At 40.1% G+C, this 14,381-nt stretch overlaps 1 protein-coding gene across 2 annotated transcripts in view; it reads right to left on the reverse strand.

Annotated features, from left to right (window-relative positions):
• Positions 1–326: 326 nt before the first annotated feature.
• LOC124721693 (organic cation transporter protein-like) overlaps positions 327–14,381 on the reverse strand; it is a 403,851-nt gene continuing 389,796 nt past the window's right edge. For both annotated transcript variants that reach the window (XM_047246773.1, XM_047246772.1), the window contains exons 9-11: positions 12,680–12,870; positions 1,978–2,114; positions 327–523 (exon numbers count right to left, since the gene is read on the reverse strand). In XM_047246773.1, coding sequence (XP_047102729.1) covers positions 460–523; positions 1,978–2,114; positions 12,680–12,870 — 392 coding nt within the window. In that variant the 3' untranslated portion in view covers positions 327–459. The remainder of the gene's footprint in view (positions 524–1,977; positions 2,115–12,679; positions 12,871–14,381) is intronic.

Below are 14,381 nucleotides of genomic sequence, written 5' to 3' on the forward strand. Positions count from 1 at the left end.
TGTGCAATTTACTGTACTCAATGATGTATTCATATATCATTCCGTTTCCTTACTAGATTTACTGACACAGCTTATATGCAAACCCTATAACCAGATCTTTTGAAGTCCAAAATTAAGCAGTAAGAGTAGCGGAATCATATCTGACTTCTTTCAGTCTCTAATAATTTTAAAGTGCATACATAAAATGACACCAAGTTTAGCATTGAGCATTCTTTACAGAACAATTCTAGGTTAATGTCAACTGATATTCAGCACATTATCCACCTTAAATATGTAAGGTGTGCATCTAAGAAAACACATTTTCTCTAGAATGGGTTACCACAAACTGCATATTTTAAAAATTTTATTTAGAAAATAAACATTTTGATTACATTAATTCAGCATGATAAAATCACAATATTAAAAAACCATTGTTGATGACAAGTCTGAATCCAGCTTCTTATGATGTGTTGTTTCCCATTACAGTGCACTGTCACCAACATATCCGTCATTATCACTTCCCTGTTTATTATTTTTTGGTTTCCTGTAACATAATTATAAGAAATTAAATCAGTAAATTTTCATGTAAGTTCTCATTTGTTATTTTTATAGATCAGGTTATACAGTGAAACTAATGGTACTATTTGTATCATTCTCATTCCTAACAAAAGGAATACAAAGGGCCACTTGATATATCATTTACAGTAACCTGAATGCTTTCAAGTGCACGTATCAGAAAGAAAATTAGCCTTTCTTTCTTTATTGCAATTAAAAACCTGGAGTGTGTGCGTAACAGTGTAGCTACTCGCATTAACAGTATCAAAGGCAGAACAATATGATACAATTTGTTAACAATAAGTAATATATATAACAAAATTTAATAATAAGAGCTGACTTTAAATGAAATAAAATGATTTAGAACAACAGCACATTAAATAAACACAAAAAGTTGAATTGTAGCAAGGTGGAGTAAGCCTACTACCTGTAGTCTCATTCCAAAAAATACATACTATTTGTCTTTATCCTCTCTATCCCATATGTTGCACTCTTATTCTGTATATATGAAAGCTCCAAATTACTAGCCAACCTTTATTTTGTAAAACTTTATTATTAAGTGTATAGTTTACAGGGTGCTGTTGATAACACTATGAACAATTTATTGAGAAACATTTTATTTAAATTATTAGTCAAAGTTTACAAATCAGTAAACCAATGTGCACTTTAAGAATCAATCCCATTAATAATGATTTGATTTAGGATTGGCATACCTATCTTGTAAACTCTCACTCTCATCTTTCTGAAGATCATCATATCTTTTCTGCAAAATGTGTAATTCAAAAGCTATCTTTATTCAGACTTATCAGTTTCTATAAAGTCATTATCTAAGAATTTGATCCTTTCAGAATTTCATTGGTAGTGTTGTGCAGCTCTAAATTTTCCGTTTCCAAAACATGGATAATTTTCTCAGAATAACATTTTAGTTTACAAAATTTTTTGTATCAAAAGTATCCATTTCCAGAAAAAATCTTGTCTTTTGTAAATTCCAGTGCACACAAATTTGTGTCTCGTAAGATACAATACAACCATTATTTGCACCATTTAAGGAAAGTTAACAAATTGTTATGCAAAATAATATCTTTGCCTAATGTGAATCTATATCATGTACTTTTTCTTTTACAATTATATATAAAATATAAGAGTTTTATATTTTAACATTTTGAAATATCTGCCCTACAGTTGTCCTTATATAGGTATCTTCCATAAAGCTGCAGTCACTCAGCTGATGGCGTTCAAAGAATAAACATGCTACTTCAGTTCAGTTCACAAAGTTGTATATCAGTCACAAGATTTGGTATGTAGCATATCCACAGCTGAGAGGCATGATAATTAATTTAGAGATATCTGCTTCAAGTGTGTTAATTATTTATTCAAACCATGACTAGTTTCAGGATTTTAAAATCTCATCTTCAGGTGTATATGGATATAATATTTCCTTACTTTCCAAAGTTCTCTCCCTCAAGTAGTGTGTCTGGTAGCTCAGTGTTAGCAGTTTCTGGCAGCAGCAGACACAGAAGCCCACCAATAAGTGGTGTAGCACCAAACAGCAGAGGTGGCAGGTACTCACTATAGCGGATCTGCTCAACACAAAATACTTGCTATTTTTTTCTGTTTTTTGTTTTTACACTGCACATGATAAAAAAAGAGGTACAAGATTATATGATTAGCTAGAAGACTACAGTAACATTCCACCATTTCCCTGAATACCTACCTTGTGAATAGTACTGTTCACCAAGAAATTAGTATGGTCAGGAAAAAAAGAAAATAAATTCAAAAAATCACTGCCTGAGTGTACAAGATAACTAACATGTAATGTATATGGCACTAATAGATCTGAAAAAGAATCTATCAAACTGAAATGAAACCACACAACTAACTTCAAGTACTACGACATCTGTCACAGGTGTAAAAAAGTTTGAGAAACAAGTAAAAATATATCACCAGTACCATTACTTCAAGTTAATAAAAGAATATTATGATAACATGTTTATGTTTTAATTCACAGTTCATAAACTGAATGTGCATCTCACGAATGCTATGTAATTGTACATATATGAAACTGTCAAATGACAATTTATAAAACAAAATGTGAAAAAATGTCTCTCTATAAAGCATTGTATCGAGTGTTCAGCAGATTAATGCCCACAGTAGATAAACATCATGTTTGGCACTGTAATTTCATATAACTTTATAACATTTTACCATTAATGAAGCATTGTATTGGATGTAAAAATTAATTGATAATGACACCTGCAATTCTAAAGAAGGAGCTGTATTGGTTGGTCACATACAGTAATAAAACCAACAATATTCATCTAAATGTACATTGTTGGAAAATGTGTATCATATCTATAATTAAAACATTCATCTCTCTGAAGGGTAAGTTGGTAAGTTCTATCCAGGCCTTAAGTGCAGAGTCTAAAGAGCTACAGTTGCTCTTATAGAATGGCTAATGCCTTCAATGAAATACCGTATCATATTCTGAATCCTGAGTGAAGAGACAGATTTCCTGAAACCAGCTCCAGTGACTGTCACTGGCTTAAAAGCCTGCATGTGTAGTTGTTGAAAACTATAAAGTGATGTAATAAAAATTTACAAATGACTGTTTTCCATATATATGATATAAATACTGCATAAATTATTTCTGTCTTTGTAATACTTTTCTCAGATTTGCAGCCAGGGGTTCATATCAAGTTGGCAGAATATTTTGGCAGTCCACCTGGTCTTTATCTTCACGTGGGAGGCTGCTATTGCCAAGTCTCCTTTAACTGTTGCTATGCTGTTGCCAGCACCCCTATGTAAGTCAGCAGAGAGTACTCAGTGCATGTTCTAATTGTTGTAAGTTCTTTCCCCACTGCTAAAGATACTAGCAACAGCCCCTGCTGGTGAACAGCAACAAAATTGGAGTTCACTGCCGTAACTAACCATTCTTCTGCCAATTGAGCACATTGTAATGCAAGACAGTGTAGGGTTCCACGATTTACTCAGAGACTAGCTTGTTCTTATTAATAAGATTGTCATGCATCCTAATTTCAATGGCTTCCTAGAAAACATAATCCTAGAAGCAAGAAGTAGCAGTAACCATCTGTCTCTTATTGCATTTCATTGCAAGTTGCTTGGCTAAGCAACGCTCCACCACTGTGGATTTTTTGGATGTTTGCAAACTTGTGTGGTGGCAATGTCCCACATACCTGTGCTCAACAGTAAGAATGGTTTGAACAGTGTATGATTTACCACAGTCGCATGGAATCTAAGCGACACCAACATTCTTAGCCCCAGATCATCTTTAACACAACTCAAAAGGTTGTTAATATTGGCTGGTAGATGAAACAGTCTTTATATTAAAATTCCTTAAAATTATCCCATTTTTAGCTGAAACATTCCCAGCATATGGTAGAAAAGCAATTAATTTAGGTTCATCTTGCTGTACTTCTGACGATGGTCTGAACTGAAAGGCACAACACATCTGCTTCTCAGAGAAGCTATTCTGTTTAAATACAGAATTTAAATGTTGAATTAATTTCCTGTGCCAGCATTCTGCATCCAATATGGTATGCATCTCTTTGGACCAGTGTCCTAAGGATCTCATCATGTTAATATGATGGGTAATAACTAGTTGCATGCAGTTACCAGTCAGCATGTGTAGATTTGTGGTAAATCCTAAGCCCATAGTGCCGTCATTCTGTTTGTAGATGAGGGCATACAACAGCTGGTGCTTTGCATCAGCCTCCATGTGTAACTGTAAACTTAACGCGAGGCTGAAGGGAATAAAATTGTTATAAGGAACAGTTAAGGGTATCAGCTTTAAAAGATGTCATCAACATATCTGCAGAAACATGTTGGTTTTAAGGTCGCTATCCTCAATGCTCTATCTTCAGAATAAACCATAAGTAAGTTAGCTACTATGGGTTGTTTTTGGGCATACAAAACTGCATATTTCAAAAAAATTCTTTGTCACTGCCAGACTGCTGGAGCAGAGATCAATGCAGAAGCAATGCCAATAATGGCAACATAATCACCATCACACATCTTTCAGAAGGTGGCAGAGCCAGACATTAGGGCAATGAATGTTGTTACTAGATATGAATGATACAAATTTGACTCATTCTAAAACAAATAATAAATTTTAAATATAGTTAACTGCAATGTATTTTTGAGTGGGTACTAATGGGATGATGATGTGAATATACAGACACTCTCATCCAACTGTCAAACTCCTCTGCCAGTTATGTACCCCGCCAAGGAGATGAGGCTCTGATGACCAAGTATTGGCAATATAATCATAACATAGAGTACAGAGGAAATGCTTTACCAAACTCCGTTACGTGAGTAATGAGCTGTGGCTGGTAAAGCTCAGAGATGTCAGTCCCATATCCAGTCTTACCTGCAATGGACCAGTACCCCATTCAGAGACTCAATAACTGTAGTTGTAGTACTCAATCTTATCTTGTAAACAGGCGAGATTACCAGGACACAACATGGGCAAGAAATAGGAACAAGAGAAAATTATTTAACGGAGCTTGGAAAGTTGCCACCTGAAACGTTAGGGGAACTGCTCTTAAGGAAGCCAAACTAGTTAAATATTTGAAAGAAAAGGAAATAGATTTTGCAGCAGTTACAGAAGCAAAGAAGAAAATATCTGGAACTAAATATACAGATGACTACATTATGATCTACAGTGGAGTAAAGCAGGAACGAAGAGCAATTAAAGGTGTTGCCATCTACATACACTCCTGGAAATGGAAAAAAGAACACATTGACACCAGTGTGTCAGACCCACCATACTTGCTCCGGACACTGCGAGAGGGCTGTACAAGCAATGATCACACGCACGGCACAGCGGACACTCCAGGAACCGCGGTGTTGGCCGTCGAATGGCACTAGCTGCGCAGCATTTGTGCACCGCCGCCGTCAGTGTCAGCCAGTTTGCCGTGGCATACAGAGCTCCATCGCAGTCTTTAACACTGGTAGCATGCCGCGACAGTGTGGACGTGAACCGTATGTGCAGTTGACGGACTTTGAGCGAGGGCGTATAGTGGGCATGCGGGAGGCCGGGTGGACGTACCGCCGAATTGCTCAACACGTGGGGCGTGAGGTCTCCACAGTACATCGATGTTGTCGCCAGTGGTCGGCGGAAGGTGCACGTGCCCGTCGACCTGGGACCGGACCGCAGCGACGCACGGATGCACGCCAAGACCGTAGGATCCTACGCAGTGCCGTAGGGGACCGCACCGCCACTTCCCAGCAAATTAGGGACACTGTTGCTCCTGGGGTATCGGCGAGGACCATTCGCAACCGTCTCCATGAAGCTGGGCTACGGTCCCGCACACCGTTAGGCCGTCTTCCGCTCACGCCCCAACATCGTGCAGCCCGCCTCCAGTGGTGTCGCGACAGGCGTGAATGGAGGGACGAATGGAGACGTGTCGTCTTCAGCGATGAGAGTCGCTTCTGCCTTGGTGCCAATGATGGTCGTATGCGTGTTTGGCGCCGTGCAGGTGAGCGCCACAATCAAGACTGCATACGACCGAGGCACACAGGGCCAACACCCGGCATCATGGTGTGGGGAGCGATCTCCTACACTGGCCGTACACCACTGGTGATCGTCGAGGGGACACTGAATAGTGCACGGTACATCCAAACCATCATCGAACCCATCGTTCTACCATTCCTAGACCGGCAAGGGAACTTGCTGTTCCAACAGGACAATGCACGTCCGCATGTATCCCGTGCCACCCAAAGTGCTCTAGAAGGTGTAAGTCAACTACCCTGGCCAGCAAGATCTCCGGATCTGTCCCCCATTGAGCATGTTTGGGACTGGATGAAGCGTCGTCTCACGCGGTCTGCACGTCCAGCACGAACGCTGGCCCAACTGAGGCGCCAGGTGGAAATGGCATGGCAAGCCGTTCCACAGGACTACATCCAGCATCTCTACGATCGTCTCCATGGGAGAATAGCAGCCTGCATGGCTGCGAAAGGTGGATATACACTGTACTAGTGCCGACATTGTGCATGCTCTGTTGCCTGTTTCTATGTGCCTGTGGTTCTGTCAGTGTGATCATGTGATGTATCTGACCTCAGGAATGTGTCAATAAAGTTTCCCCTTCCTGGGACAATGAATTCACGGTGTTCTTATTTCAATTTCCAGGAGTGTATACAGAAAATGGGAAGATAAAATGCTGAACTATGAATACATAAATGAACACACTGTGCTAGTAGGAATTAAAGGTGCAAGAGGAATCCTAAGAATAATAGCAGCTTATGCCCCAGAAGAAGGAAAAACTGATGAGTCCAAGGCCTTTTATGAACAGTTACAAGTGATCTTAAACACTGCAGATTTTACTTATGGGACAGCCCCTTGCTAGAATTGGAAATATACCAATTTCAAAAATAGTAGGCACTTTTGGCGAAAATAGATGTAATGAAAAAAGAAATATGCTCAGATTTTTCTACCTTTAATCATTTAAGAATTACCAATAGTTTCTTTAAGAGGAAAGACACAAATTTACCTGGTCAGCAAGAGGATATAGATCTGTTACAGATTATATAATAATAAAAGAGGAATTTCCTGGGCATGTTAGAGGTACCAGAGTTTATTGAGGAGTAAATATTGGCTTGGATCACTCCTTATTGCTGTCGATAATTGACACAAAATGGAGAAAACCAAAGAAAACAGTTAAGGATCAAAAATAAGAACAAGTTCTTAATGCTTACCTTTTAGAAGATAGCAGCATAAGAGATCTCTATCAAAAATGGTTGACTAAAACATTAGCAAATTTAGAAATGGGAGAAGACGTGAAAGAAGAATGGAAAAACTTAAGAACAGCCTCATCAAGAATAGCTAATGAGGTTCTGGGGAAGATAAGGAAATACAAGAAATGTACAGTAGTAAAGCACTGGACACCAGATCTAGAAAAAGCAATTAAAGGAAAATATGAAGCTTTCAAGACCTACATAAACAACCCCAATAATGAAAAGTACAATGAATATAAAGAGAAGAGAAATAATTCAAAATGCATAACTCAGAAAGTGCACGCAGAATCATGGGAATGCTTTATTAGCAATATAGAGTGCGACTTACATGGCAGACAAACTATCACTTACAAATTGATGAAATAACTACACAGACAAGAAAATGATCATCTGTTTGTTAAAAATATAGGAGAGATTGAATGAATGGATTGTTCATTATGAAAGTTTGTGGTATGATGATACTTCAATCCACATGTTACCTGAAGTAAATGACACAAAACTTGGCTTCCTAAAGACAAGTGGAGGGAATTAAAGGGACTTAAACCTAAGACCTCCAGGAAGAAACTGTCTCAGGTTTAAGGGGATAAGCAGACCCTCACTACATCAAAAACAGGTAGCAAGTGGATAAGGGAGGAATCAAAGACTCCCCCGTCCGCGGATAAGTGAGTTCAGAAAAAACCAAGGCAAGAAATAGGGAAACAGATCTATAGCACTGCAGTCTCAGTTTTTAGGATGGCAGTTATCTAGGAAGGCTATCCACTGGTGGCCATCACCTCGCAGCAGGAGGAATTAGTACAGATGGCCCCCTTTGAAAGGACGGGGGGGGGGGGGGGGGGGGGGGGGACACATGACACTAGCCCTGGGCCCTGGACCCAACTTCAGGAGGGTCTATCTAGATAGTGGTGCCCCCATTTTTGTCTGTGACAGTGGAATGGCTCAAGGACAAGGTGCCCATGATACCCCTGTGGGAAGATGCGAAGCTGCTGGTTAAGACGGCAGTGGAGCTTCTTAAGACTGCAAAGATATCAATATGGGTACCAAAGATCCTTAAGGAAGTCTCTCCTGAGACACTGTTCAAGGAAAATAGGGGCCCAGAACCCAAAAGTCCCAAGAGAAGAAACAGAAGATTGAAGAGTGATCCACAGGAAGGTTGCACCAGAAGGACGAACCATGGCAGTGGAGGTCAGAGAGAAGTAATTGACATAACCTTTAGTTCCATGATGATGGGCAGCTATGACAAAAAATGGCATGTGGTGTTGAAGCCATCCTCATTGGACCACATGTACATTAAATTCAAGCTAGAAATGGGAATCATGACCTATAGGAATCCCAGGAAAACAGACTGGGAGACATATAGGAGGGACCTTGATTTAGGCTTATCGGAAATTAAAACCTCAATAAGGAATCCAGTAGAATTTGAGGAAGTAGCAGAGGCTGTTACCTCTGCCATAGTGACCTCATATCAGGACAACTGCACAATCACTAAGAAGTGCACAAATAGGAGTGTGCCTTGGTGGAATAACAACTTAGAAATGCAAAGAACACAGGTATAGAGACTGTTTAATATTGCGAGACATAAAGGACAATGGGCTAAATATCGTGAGGCACTTGTTAACTAATCTTGCAATCAGACAAGCAAAGAAGGTATCCTGGAAGGCATTCTGTGAGGAAGTGAAGAGCATGGCTGCACAAGCCAGACTTCACAAGATTCTCACTAGAGTACCAACCAAACCAGGAGGTACGTTGAGGAAGGAGGGTGGGACAATACAAAGACAGCACATGAGATTCTGGAACTGCTCCTCAAAACTCACTTTCCTCAGTATGCTCTGCTGAACAACACAGTCCAGAATGTGATCCCAGAGAGACAATGGTTCTCAGGCACTCAAAGAGAGTACTGGGAATTGGCCAAGGAGTATGTGAACTTCAATAAAATCCAATGGGCGGTGGGAACATCTCAACCATTCAAGTCACCTGGCCCAGATGAAATCTTTCCAGCTCTCCTGCAACATGCAGGAGAGAATCTCATAAGAGTCCTATGCAGATCTTTTAGGGGGTAGCCTAGAAGTAGGAATCATTCCCAATGCTTGGACAGTAGGGAAGGTTGCCTTCATTCCAAAGCCAGGGAGAATTTATCATACCAAGGCCAAGGATATGAGACCAATCAATTTGTCTTCCTCCATTCTCATAACATTGGAAAAATTGGTTAATGTATATGTTGGGGAGAGGAGGCTAGTAAGGCACCTCTACATTCAAACCAACAAGCATATCGACCACGTAAATCATGCGAGTCATATCTCCACCAACTCACTGGAAAGGCGGAGAAAGCACTTCACTTACAAGGAATAGCCCTCTGCATCATCCTGGATATCAAGAGGGCCTTCAGTAACACGATCTTTGATTCCATGGTAAAGGCTGCAGAGGTGCCTGACCTGGGGACCACTATATGCAGGTGGACCAGGGCCATGCTTAGTGGAAGGAAAGTAGAGGCTACCATGACAAATGAAAAGATGGTAATTAACACCACTAGAGGCTGCCCATAAGGAGGAGTTTTGTCCCCTCTATTGTGGAATCTAGTGGTGAATGAACTCATTGAGGCAGATCAAGACCGAGACTCAGATTAAAACTGTGTGCCACACTGAGACTCCAACTCGAGTTTGAGTCTCAGTCTCGGTCTGCCAACAAGTTTCATATCAGCGTGCACACTGCTTCAGGGTGAAAATTTCATTCTGAAAACATCCCCCAGACCGTGTCTAAGCCATGTCTGCATCTATATATACATCCATACTCTGCAAGCCACCTGACGGTGTGTGGTGGAGGGTACCTTGAGTACCTCTATTGGTTCTCCCTTCTATTCCAGTCTCGTATTGTTCGAGGAAAGAAAGATTGTCAGTATGCCTCTGTGTGGGCTCTAATCTATCTGATTTTATCCTGATGGTCTCTTCGCAAGATATACGTAGGGGAGAGCAATATACTGCTTGACTCTGCAATATCCTTTCTTCCAGGAGTGCTAGTTCTGCAAGGCTCGTAGGAGAGCTTCTGTGAAGTTTGGAAGGTAGGAGATGAGGTACTGGCAGAACTGAAGGTGTGAGGACAGAGCATGAGTTGGGTTAGAGTGGTAGAGCACATGCCCATGAAAGGCAATGGTCTCGAGTTCCAGTTTTGATCAGGCACACAGTTTTAATCTTCCAGGAAGTGTCAAGTATTTCTGAGTTTATAAGTACTGTTTATAACATGTGTCAGGTCACAAAATAACATGTCTAATGTTCATACACTGATGGGAAAAAAACCACATGACCAAGGAGGAGTTGTGTAACATAAACTAAAGTTGGTAAACATTTTTCTACATCTGAAAGATTATGTCTATTCAGATTTCATGCCTGTTGCATAAGATTGGCACTAGTAGTCCCACTATGAGGATGCAAATCAGGTTTGCTTTAAATACACATTGTAATGGTCATGAGCACTAGTTACATTTGAGACTGGATGTGGTGTGTTCATATTAGTCAAGAATGTCTTTGAAATGACAAAGATGCCATTATCAACACCTCACCAAGTTTGAATGACGTCATGTAATAGAACTTTGAGGACCTGCATATTCCTTCTGCTGGCAGGAATGTAGCCACTGTACATGATTGCTGGCAGCAATGACCACAAGGATGTATGGTCGCAAGAAGCCCAGATTCCGGACAGCCATGTGGCACTACTGAGAGGACAGACCATCAGTATATGGCTCTGGCCCATCATACTGTATCTGCAGCAGCAAATTTAGCAGCATTTGGCACCACAGTGATACAACAAACTGTTGCAAATTGGTTACTTCAAGGGCAGCTCTGAGCCAGACAGTCTCTAGCACACTTTCCACTGACCCCAAACCACTGCCATGTGAGACTTCAGTGGTGTCGAGCAAGAGCTCACTGGAAGGCAGGGCAAAGGTCTGTTGCATTTTTCTGATGAAAGCTGGTTCTGTCTCAGTGCCAATAATGGCAGTGTGTTAGTTAGGAGGAGGCTATCTGAGAGTCTGTAACCAACCTGCCTGCATGCTAGACACACTGGACATACGCATAGAGCTATGGTCTAGGGTGCAATTCATATGACAGCAGGTGCACTCTCATGGTTATCCCATGCAACCTGACTGCAAATTTGCACATCAGTTTGGTGATTCAACCTGTTGTGCTGCCATTCATGAACAGCGTTCCAACAGGTGTTTTCCAACAAGATAATATTTGCCCAGGTACAGCTGCAGCAGGCTCTACAGTGTCTTAACATGGTACCTTGGTCCGCTTGATCACCAGATCTGTCTCCAGCCGATCACATGTGGGACACTATCCGGCAACAAATCCAGCATCAATGACAAACATTATTAAATGTCCCTGCATTGACTGACCAAGTGCAATAGGCATGGAACTCCATCCCGCAAACTGACAGCTAGCACCTGCACACACAATGCCTGCACGTCTCCATGACTGCATTCAATATTCTGGTAGTTACAACAGTTATTAATGTACCATCATTTCAAATTTACAATGCCCTGTGTCATGTTTACATTAACCTGTGATCTTGCAATGTTCATCACTTACATGTGTTCCATAGACAAATGTATTCCCAAAATTTCATTACTTTATATTAATTACTTTTTGTGTTGCAATTTTCTTTTTTCACCAGTGTACTTTGTAAAGCTGTTACTGCAAGTACTGTACAAAAATAAAGATGCTAAGAGAGTTCAAAATTTCACTGATGGTGAGTTCATCACAGAGCAAGCACAAGCTCTGATAGGACAGGGAAAGAAACTGTGTGTGTACTTATTGAAAAGAACCATCTGAGCACTGACCTAAGCCACCTAAAGGAAACATGGAAGACTAAAATCTAAATAGTTAAATGGGAAATTGAATCAAAAGGACCCATTCCCCTCCCCAGCACCTTAATCCCCACCAAGTATTAGTTTCAGTAATCACACAAACATTCACTGTAAACAGTTTGTTAGTTTCATTCACATTTCAAATTTACCTGCATTACAGAGTCCTCAAAACATGATGTGCACTACGTACAACGTAATCATAAGGTAGGCTAAATTTTAAAAAGAACAGCAACAATAACTGATACATAGTTTTGTTGTTCTGTGCTTCTTAAATGCCTAAATATCTACTCTCACAACTGCATGACCACGTATTTTGTTCAGTAGGCTAACACTTACTGAAATTCTGAAATGTACGGCAAAGATCAAGCCCACGTTAAATTGGAGTATCAATGTGTGAACAGTACTAATTTGTTAAGTTGGAGACTAAAGTGTTCTGCATGTTCCAATATTTCATTTCATTTAAATAATGTTATATAGCAACATTAAATTGTTTAATATTTTTTATAGTGAGTTCATGAATATCTTTAAATGACATACCAAACTTGATACAAATGGAGCCACCATTGAGCCAACACGTGCACACATTGATGAAGAGCCCACTCCAACATTACGAACTACGGTAGGGAACAGTTCCCCTGAATACAGATACACCGTTGGAAATGAGGTGGACATTCCAATGATCCCAAGGGCTGCCAAGAGTATTCCTGCCCATTCTGCTACACCATCACCTAAAAATGAATGAAAATAATTTATAAGAAATATGACATTTTTCAGCTGTCTCCAGGTTATCCTGTATGAAGAAATATCCCAACAGTTCCATTAAAAATTAAGCTCAGTTACCACATGTTTTTTAACTATACAGAAATGAGATTTGTTATGTAATGTATATGTTGTTGTTGTGTTGTTGTTGTTGTGGTCTTCAGTCCTGAGACTGGTTTTATGCAGCTCTCCATGCTACTCTATCCTGTGCGAGCTTCTTCATCTCCCAGTACTTACTGCAACCTACGTCCTTCTGAATCTGCTTAGTGTATTCATCTCTTGGTCTCCCTCTATGATTTTTAGCCTCCACACTGCTCTCCAATGCTAAATTTCTGATTCCTTGATGCCTCAGAACATGTTCTACCAACCGGTCCCTTCTTCTTGTCAAGTTGTGCCACAAACTCCTCTTCTCCCCAATTCTATTCAATACCTCCTCATTAGTTATGTGATCTACTCATCTAATCTTCAGCATTCTTCTGTAGCACGACATTTCGAAAGCTTCTATTCTCATCTTGTCCAAACTATTTATCATCCATGTTTCACTTCCATACATGGCTACACTCTATACAAATACTTTCAGAAACGACTTCCTGACACTTAAATCTATACTCGATGTTAACAAATTTCTCTTCTTCATAAATGCTTTAATCTGACTAAATTCCATTATCCTCGTTTTGCTTTTGTTGATGGTCATCTTATATCCTCCTTTCAAGACACTGTCCATTCCATTCAACTGCTCTTCCAAGTCCTTTGCTGTCTCTGACAGAATTACAATGTCATCGGCGAACCCCAAAGTTTTTATTTCTTCTCCATGAATTTTAATATCTACTCAGAATTTTTATTTTGTTTCCTTTACTGCTTGCTCAATATACAGATTGAATAACATCAGGGAGAGGCTACAACCCTGTCTCACTCCCTTCCCAACCGCTTCTTCCCTTTCATGTCCCTCGACTCTTATAACTGCCATTTGGTTTCTGTACAAATTGTAAATAGCCTTTCGCTCCCTGCATTTTACCCCTGCCACCTTTAGAATTTGAAAGAGAGTATTCCAGTCAACATTGTCAAAAGCTTTCTCTAAGTCTACAAATGCTAGAAACATAGGTTTGCCTTTCCTTAATCTTTCTTCTAAGATAAGTCGTAAAGTCAGTATTGCCTCATGTGTTCCAATATTTCTATGGAATCCAAACTGATCATCCCCAAGGTTGGCTTCTACTAGTTTTTCCATTTGTCTGTAAAGAATTCGCATTAGTATTTTGCAGCTGTGACTTATTAAGCTGATAGTTCGGTAATTTTCACATGTGTCAACACCTGCTTTCTTTGGGATTGGAGTTATTGTATTCTTCTTGAAGTCTGAGGGTCTCATACATCTTGCTCACCAGATGGTAGAGTTTTGTCAGGACTGGCTCTCCCGAGGCGGTCAGTAGTTCTAATGGAATGTTGTCTACTCCCGTGGCCTTTTTTCGACTCAGGTCTTTCAGTG

Source organism: Schistocerca piceifrons, chromosome X (genome assembly GCF_021461385.2).
Source record: "Schistocerca piceifrons isolate TAMUIC-IGC-003096 chromosome X, iqSchPice1.1, whole genome shotgun sequence".
Lineage (NCBI taxonomy): Eukaryota > Metazoa > Arthropoda > Insecta > Orthoptera > Acrididae > Schistocerca > Schistocerca piceifrons.